At 43.0% G+C, this 9,400-nt stretch overlaps 1 protein-coding gene across 1 annotated transcript; it reads left to right on the top strand.

The window, feature by feature from the left end:
* Positions 1-1,460: 1,460 nt before the first annotated feature.
* On the top strand, positions 1,461-3,656 carry LOC116849559 (chorion protein S38-like). Its single transcript, XM_032826869.1, is given in 4 exon segments — positions 1,461-1,472; positions 1,530-1,609; positions 1,611-1,638; positions 2,147-3,656. Coding segments are annotated over 4 exon segments (978 nt in total). The 3' UTR covers positions 3,005-3,656.
* The last annotated feature ends 5,744 nt before the right edge of the window (positions 3,657-9,400 follow it).

Below are 9,400 nucleotides of genomic sequence, written 5' to 3'. Positions count from 1 at the left end.
GTATGAAACCAGAAGAGGCATCGTCCTTGCTTAATTTTCCTGTTTATTCAATTAATAGATCGATTGGAATATTTCAACGATTTCAGCAGGAGATTTTTCACGTTGCTACGAAATTACACGTATCCCTGGCAGCGACGTCCCGACGCTCTCAGAGAGCGTTTTCTATTTCCATAAAAGTGAATCGAGCGGCGAACAATACGTCATCGGCTGCAGTAATACTCGCTTACGCTTTGAACTATGCACGCTCAGCGGGAATATTGGATCTCTCGGTGCGGTAGGTCCAATTAATTCTCAAGTAAGGAAATTAGGACTACGACTGTGAAACGGCGCCCGGTTCTCACAACGCGCTCAACGAGACGTTGCTAATTGTCGCCGTATGGTTACCGATTTATCGTCTCGGACGAGCACGCTGCCGACGTCTAAACTGTAAGTAAAAGGGCAATTACCGGTTGACCGCTGCAAATAAAGCAACTAGAAAGGAGTTAAACTAGCAGGTGGCTGTTATGGTGTTAGGTAACGCGTCTCTCTTATACCCGTCACCGCGGATTCGTATCGTCGCGAGAAAGATTCGCCGCGCGAAGGTATTGTTACTTTTCGTCGGAATAATGGAGATTGGATTTCTTTCAAAAAATTTGCTTTCGCTATTTTATACGTTTATATAGAACTTCGCACCAGACGTTAACGGCGATCTTCAACGGCGTTGCATCACACGTTCAATGATTCGAAATCAATGGCTCGAATATAAACTCACTTGCACAGATGCAAGTTGTGGACGATGTGCACGTGCGATTCATTAATTTCGAAAACTCTCGCGACGCCATAGTAAAAAGCTGTGTCATCGAAGAGTTGGAAATAATGGTGATTTTATAACCTTTTCTCTCTCCCTCTCTCTCTCTCTCTCTCTCTCTCTCTCTCTCTCTCTCTCTGGTTATGAAAGTGCAATACCCGATAAGTTTGTACAATCCGAGGCACGTCCGGGTAAATATTTTTACGTTCTATATGTGTATTGAACCGTTATATGTACGGCGGAAAATAATCGCGGTATCTGGAAATGACATTTCCAGATACCAGAAAAAATATCGTTGATGATAGCGAGCCTACAAGTACGGTTCAATTAACAAGGACTTGTTATCAAAGCCGGCACAATGAAACGCGCTAACAAACGCGCGGACAAGACTGTTATTTTAATTTTGGTTCGCGCTATGACGAGAATCTATGCGTTATAAATTTCACTTAGTTTTTGCAACTTCACACGCTCTTGATTTATGCCTCACACATGCGTACAAATAAATATAAATCACGAAATTGCTTTCGCAAAAGTATCGCGAAATCCGGAACCGCGTTAATTATAGGAATTTTATACGCGACCCGCGCGAAGAAATAGATGATTTCTGAGTAGCTTATGCATATTCTTCGCGCCAACTCGCCCAGCCAATTCGACTTTCCAGCGTCTTGGCGAAATGGTCAGTTACGTCAGAATTTTGTACTTAGAGAGGGGTCTGTGGTCCAGATCAGAGGGCGTGTTGTAGCGACCATCCAGTGAAAGTAGTTTCATCAGTATAAAAACCGAGGAATCGATGACACCTAGCACACTCAGGTTCATCTCCTCCTACTACGTTCACTATGAAGACATTCCTAGTGAGTAGTGAAGTTTTTGCCTTTGGTAAACCGCGTAAAGTCACGAGAAATTTTAACGTTCGTCGCAACGACCAAGTGTAATGCTAAATTGAAAAGCGCAATTCCTCCGTAACTCCTAGCACAGATGGACTATTCTATATATTCAGTTCCATTTTATTTTATTCTATTTCATTGTCTTTTTTTTGACTAACGGATAAAGTGCATCATAACGCGATTAAATGACTATATCTTTTTGACTGTAACGTATATATTTTTATTTAATCTTTCTACCTTGTTTGCATATCGATTTTTTAGTTAATCCCTTACCAGTTTCAAATATTTGCACAAAGTACACAGATATGTGTACATTTGCCTGAACAAGCGCTTTTTACAGGTCAGCGCGATCGTCCCAGATTAAACTAAACACAACTGTGCGGATTTCCACGATATAACGTACACGCGTTATCCACGTCGCGTTCCCCAACCGATAAACAAGACAAGTACTAACGACACGTTTGTCCGCCCCTAGGTCTTGCTGCTGGCCGTCTCCGTGTTTGCCGGAGATGCACCAGCAACAGAGAAGAAACACGCTAAACGCGGTCTTCTGCACGGCGCGGGATCGTTATACGCGGGCGGGTACGGTGGCTACGCGCCGGGCATCATCGGTCACGGATACGGCCACGGATACGGCCACGGATACGGCCACGGATACGGTCACGGAATCGGATCTGGATTCATACATCACGGAGGATACGGAGGATACGGAGGCTTCGGCGGCATCCATCTGGGATACGGACACGGACACGGACACGGATTACCGCATTTCCATCCTCCGACGCACGTGGTGAATCGCGTGGTGCACGTGCCGGTGCCGGTACCCCATCCCGTTCCCGTGACGCGCAAGGTCCCCGTGCCAGTGCCACATCCAGTGCCCGTGGAGGTAAAGCGCCCCGTGCCCGTTCCAGTGCCTCATCCAGTGCCGGTAATTATCACCAAGGCTGTACCCGTGAGCGTGCCGCGTCCGGTCCCAGTGCCAGTGCCTCATCCTGTCCACGTGCCCCATCCAGTCCCGCAACCAATTCCGGTTCCACAGCCAGTTCCGGTACCAGTTCCCGCGCCCGTCCCCGCCCCGTACCCGATCCACGACTCGTATCCCGGCCCGTTGGTTCCTGAACCGATCACACCCATAGCTCCCGGCTTCGGCCATGATTTCCACGGACACGGCCATGATTTCCACGGACACGGCCATGATTTCCATGGACACGGCCACGAAATCGGTGGTATTCTACACCATGACCACCACGGCTTCGGGTCGGACATCCACTTGGACGCGCACGCCGAAGCTGAAGGATACTCGTATCCGATACCAGCGAAGAAATTCTTGTAAGTCGCGCAATTGTCCGCGAGATACGTTTTGCAAGCAACATCTCGATTTGCACGCGATACATCTGTCGTTTTCGAATAGCCCGGATACAGCGCGTGGCTGGCTCGCAGTTACGCCGCATATATTTGTCCCGTGTTTCACTTGATATTTATGGATTCTCGCACGCAGCAACGACGGCGACGGCTGCAACGGTAACGGCAGCGGAATGTCCGCGAGGTCGCGACCTCCATTAAAATATATGTATATCAGCATTTACTTTCGCGCGCTCAACGGTGACGAGGGAAAGAGAGAGTGATGCGTTTCGAGGGCGTGAAAGTAACGCGATACTAAGGCCAGGAAGATGAATAATCTTGTAGGGTGTGTGATGGAGATGCGAAATATGAGAGAATCTATTCAATACTTCCTGTTATGATAATACGGCACACACAAGGCAGAAGAGAACCACTGACAATTCTTTCAAGATGTATCGTTTACATGTTTACAGCTAGATCATGTTGCCCGACGAAACAATACGATCAAACTCGCGGAATTGTAACTATATTTATTTGTCTATTAAAGCATAAAGATGTACAAAAGATCCGCGTCTCACATTGGAGACATTATATTTTTGTAAAAGAGAAAATATATCCTGGGTTATTTGATTTGTTAATTTAAAGCCCTGGTCATTGATTTTACCCTGCCCTCGCATCCCTCATACGATATCCTTGTACCTGAATCTTCTCATAAAGCAGTAACTACAAGCAATGTGAACCTGCGGGTTCGAGATACGCGAGTAGATTTACCCCGATTCGAAAGTGATTAAAGTTGCTACCTCCTTACCCGCATCGCATCCCAAATTGCCGAAACTTTGACCTTGTGCTTTAGCAGACTCGACAACCACATAACCGTTTCGTACCGCCCCCGGCTATGATCTCGGCTCTACGCTGAAATGCTCAATTCTGCCCTCCCTAACTCGCATTACGTGCCTATACGAGCCGCTCGAAAAAAAAATACAGGAATAAATAAAAAAGAAGAAAAAGCACAATCAAATAACCGGTTCGAAGTAGTAAGCGTAAAATACAAAAAAAACGTGAAAAATTATTTCGAATACGTGATGAGGAAGTATAGGATACGCTCTCGCTTCGTGCTTTTATTTTGAAACGAACGTTTCTACTCTTTATTGAGAGTATTTGCTTCAACTTCATTCATATAATCCACCGTTACACAGCTTATCTTATTTTCCCCTCTTATTGACGAGTCTCACTTCGTGAATTGAAATTAATTCGGATTGCCTCGAATTCACGCACGCGACGCTTGAAGATACCAACGTTCTATCGGCAACGTCTTCATGTTTAGCAAACCTCCGTCTCGCATAGAAAAACCTGGACGATTGTATACTTTTTCAGTTGCCTACCGTCATCTTCGTAATGGTATCTCTCTAGTCGTAGAAGACGTATGTGCCTTGCTCACGGCAGAATCCTACCCTCCGAATCCAAGGTAAGCTACTAGAATAATCTTGCGTATATAGGGTCTCCCAAAACCACCGTATCTTAATAACAGAGCTTAAACAGGTATTTAAGATACGTGGAAATAATTTCGCTTTCTGAACAATTGCCTGCCTGATTATTAAAGATAAGGTTTCCACAGATCAAAATTCCAAAATGTATGTAGCAAATCAAGAAAATAACAATAAGTAATTATCGAGATATCGAATGATACAATTGGATAAAAAAAAATTGAGAGATTAATTATTTATAATCTGCCGCGAAATCTCTAAAGAAGGGTAGTCTTTAAGCGCGAGCTGAGCAAGAATAACGTAATTGAAATACTTTGACACATCCTGTACACGTGACCACGTACAAAGACACCGCACGTGTGCGTTCGCCCCTAGAAAGCTCCACATGCTCCACAAACACATCCGCATGTACTTATGTACGTATGCGTTTTCCTTTCCCCTTTCCCGGCGGAAAACCGGTAGTCACGCACTATTTTACGACTTTCGCCGGGCCTCTGAATTAACCCGAGCTTTTCCGGGTACAAGAACGGTCCTTTATGCATCCCGTCCAGAAATGAACTGCATTCCTTCTATCTACGGGGTTACGGTGTCGTTAAACTGCCGTGGCTGATATCACAACCCGAAGTCCGTCCCTTACGGTTCTCAGTGAAGCAACTCGGTTACGGAAATATGAAGATACCGCAGAACTTGTACACAGAGAACGTGGTATCGTTCGATAAGTTAACAGTCGCGACATCTTAATTAACCCTTTCTTTGCTTAAGCAATTTTAAAACCAATTTCAACGTAGTTTTACGTTGAATAATGAATAACGTAGCAATTACTCTTGTCACTTTGGTAATTATTTCACGAGTCCGTCACCTTCCTCTACTACTGGCGGACAGACAATTCGTTGCGGTAGTAGTACAGGAGAAATTTATACACGTAGCCGCTTATACCGAATATTGAGCGACCTACTTCGCGATGGAACTTGTTGAACACTACAGATTTATAATTAGCGCTCATGCACGTATGTTCATTTAAGTAATAATTAATAGGCGCAGGTAGAACGCGCTAACAATAAAGGAATATCACCCTCGCGTGCAATTATAACAGCTGCAACATTATTTAATTACCGGAGCGACAGCCCCGGCGAATCCAAAGCGCGCGGAGCGCAGCGGGAACGGAAGCTAATTGTAAGCATTTATCTAATGTGAAGGATTTACCGACGATGTAAATTTATTCGCGAGACCCTCGCTTAATTACGCAGATTCCAAGGCATCGCTCGCGAACGCTCTTCGCTACGTAAGGCGCACCGGGAAAAACAGAAATTAGTCTCGTGTTACGGACTGCCGGGATATTCGCAGCGAGGTAACGTTTTCATAGAACGGGCCTAGCTATCATTATCATTTACTGCGCGCCCTTTACGATCCATCATTAAACGTGTCCTAGAGCGCGGAATTCTTTTCATGGGCCGCGCTTTATAGTACGCTCTTAGATACATACCGAGCAGGGTCTCCGTATTCGCTGTTTACGAGCGCGGTCTTGAACGATAAATGTCACGAAATTATTCGGCAGTGGGCGAAGGAAAAATACGCTGCTTCTTTTTCCTCTCTCTCTCTCTCTCTCTCTCTTTTTTACGGATGAAATATTGGCGGAACGATAAATCGCGGAGCGCGAGCCGCGTAATGTAGCAGAACGGAGCCGAAAAATTGTCGTCGCGACGATGCCATTGCAATCTGGACCCGGTAAGTCGCGGCACCGTATAGCGTTAATGACACGAGATGGGAACGACTCGTCTAGCGACAGTGAATCACCATAAAATACGACGAGCGTCGTCTATTTAATTACAATATCGTAACCTACCTAGCAACCTACCAACCTATCTACCTGACACCTCGAGCGAGCGAGCGCAAGTTCCGAGCGCGCAGCCCGTGTCTTTTCCCTTGGATTTTATATCGGCAGTTAACGCGGCTGATATATGCGCATAACGCTTATAAAGCTATGCGCACTGCTGTTTTTTCGAAACGGGAGTCCGCCTTAAGCTCGACCGGCTCGTTCGGGTTTTATGTTTGGGGCGCGAACCTGCTATTTACGATGGCTATTTCGCAGCATCGGGTCGCGGCGGACGCTGCGTTTTCTTCCTAGGTCGCAGTCAAACGAATCGGCAGTTAACGTCGATATTTTTTAGCGCTCCGACTACTCGACCTCTCGCGGCTAGCGGAAATTCACTCTCTCTCTTTCTCTCTCTCTCTCTCTTTCTTTCTATCTTTTTTTATTTTTATACCGCGACGTCGACCTCTCTGAGAAGCAGCGGATCTCCCCGCTCGCGGTAACAACAGCAGCGCGAAGCCGCAGCTCTGGTTGCAGCGTCGCAGGCTGTACTCGGCCGTCGATACGGCTCGCCGCGAACAGGAAGCGCCGTTTTATTGGTTGTTTTGAAACGGTGAAACACGCCGTAAACACGCCGTCACTGTACTCGTAAACAATGAAACGGCGTCCGTATGAAAGTTACAGGATTAAATGCCAGACGGAGTATCGATTAGAATTTATATCGTTATACCGGTACGGAATATTGTGCCGGCGACGTGAAGATGATATATCGCCCTCCGTCCTCTCTACAAAAACAATGAAGCGAAGGACGAATAGCGAGGGCGTTTCGCGGGTTATTTTCTATCCAGTTTTGGAGCGCTAAAAAATAAAAACGTTGCAACTTGCACCTCAAAGAACGATATTATTACGATGTTCTAAAATTGTTTTATCATTAATCCTTCTCTTTCGTATAACTCGTTTTCTCTCAGATAATAATAGTAACAATGTCACAACTTGCGATTATACAGACTATTTGCAAATTTGCAAATACGAATGTGCAGATATTGCAATTTCTGCTTACCCGAATCGAAATTTAGACATGGTTGTTTCATTTTATCAAGTTGATATAAATAAATGATTATTAACAAAAAATATGGTGTCTATTCACTTTTGGGATGTCTTTGTACAATTTATCGCAAGATAAGCAGATATTAATTAGTTGTAATATATTTAGTTGTAATATATTTAGTTATTTCATATATAATATATTCAGTTGTTAAATATTTTCGATTTTTCATTCACAATCTTTGAAGCATAATTTCAATTAAAAGTTCATGGACCGTTATTCAACTGTCTGGATCGACGTTCCTTGTATGAAATAATGTAATAAGTATACAAAGGTACACATTAACAATTAAAAATTTATGAGATTAGTAATATTTTTAATAACACAGGTTGTAAATACCGGCTAAATTTCGACTCGGGTTTTTATCTTTGCTGAATTTTATAAAATCTTATCTAATAAATAATTTAACATACTTGAAAATATATGATGTATCGCTGGCCGCGTCGTCCTGCATTGTCCATCCTGGTCAGAGTTGTTCTGCAGACCTCATCGTGGCGCTGGTATTGGCACTAACACTGATACTCGCGTAGAACGACAATTCGACCGAAAAAGCGCAGGTTGATTAACGCGATGCCGACGAAAGTCCGATTAAATATATTAAGAGTCAATAAAAATGGTAACACACCGAGAGATACGCGCACTCCGCGTCGCGCTATGTTCGTCGGCTCGACTAGCAATAACTCGCGATCATGGAAACATACGTGACGCCCGAGAATACCAAAACAAAGGGCTTTGTCCTCTTTCGTCAATCATCAACAGTCGTTGCTCGCTACTGAGAGCAACCGCCACTTCAAAACATGTCAAACCGTCGCGTCCATTCAAGTTACCAGGGTCCTCACACGTGACTTTTCGAAAAGTCTCGCATCAAAATTTAGAATCTACTGTAAGTCTCGCAAGAGCTGATATGTGCTTGTAATAATGTTGATTCCTCATATTGCACCACTTTCATTTTAATCCATTCTCCAAATCCCATTTAGATCCTCCGCATCTATAAAAGATAATAATAAAGAAATTATGAAAAAATGTTGTATATTATTTATCTATATTAATTATATATTTAACTGTATTTTATTACCTAATTAATTATTTGACTGTACTATCTATGTTAATTATTTAATATCGGCTTATATATAATCTGTTTGTACTTAACTAAACTACAATTAATATACCATTTGTTAAAAGTAGGAATAAAGAATAAATATATAAACTATATGAGATAATCCAATAATAAATAATTTTGAAGTAAATCTTGCTTGTGACAGATATTAACATGGAGAAAACAACAACAAGAAATCATGAGTAACATAAAAAAAGGACAATAGCCTATAAGATTATTTATTCAGGTATGTTGGAATTTGTAGTGTTAATGTCGAAAATTTCGACACAGATATACCTTTTCGTTTAAGGATTCGTGTATTTAACGCGCGATCCTTTATCAATATATAGCTGGAAATTACAAATTCATGGTAGCGTCATGTCTTGTCAACGCACCGATTATAGATAAGCCAAGTACCTAACCAGCATCCGACAGAACCCTACGTTTATCCTACTCTGTATGCGGTAACCGTTCTCGCTCAGAGGTCATGCTTTATCATACTCAACGGACAGTCGTCGGAATGCTAATCTTCCGTACCCTTATTCGTAGAATTAATGACTTGTTAATAACTAATGCCGCGATTTGATTTATGCTTTTATTCGCACCGACGTGCACCGTAAATTCCTCCGTAAATAAGGTAAACAATATTTGCAGACATGAAACAAACATAAAATATTATTGCAACACGACACGTTTACTCTAACAATTTTAATCTTTACTTCACATCCCGAAAATGCACTTACGTGTACCGATTACGTTTGACAAGCATCATTAAAATATTTGTAGAACACGATAATGCATTTCTGACTACACATCCGATGGCTATGTGAAATTTTCGTCGTCGCTGTAAAATGTTTTAATGGAATCCATTATACTAATTGATATCAACGACA

Source organism: Odontomachus brunneus, unplaced genomic scaffold (assembly GCF_010583005.1).
Source record: "Odontomachus brunneus isolate Ranch 3 - 2012 unplaced genomic scaffold, Obru_v1 Obru_scaffold_001, whole genome shotgun sequence".
NCBI lineage: Eukaryota > Metazoa > Arthropoda > Insecta > Hymenoptera > Formicidae > Odontomachus > Odontomachus brunneus.
This window is presented reverse-complemented; position numbering and strand designations above follow the sequence as displayed.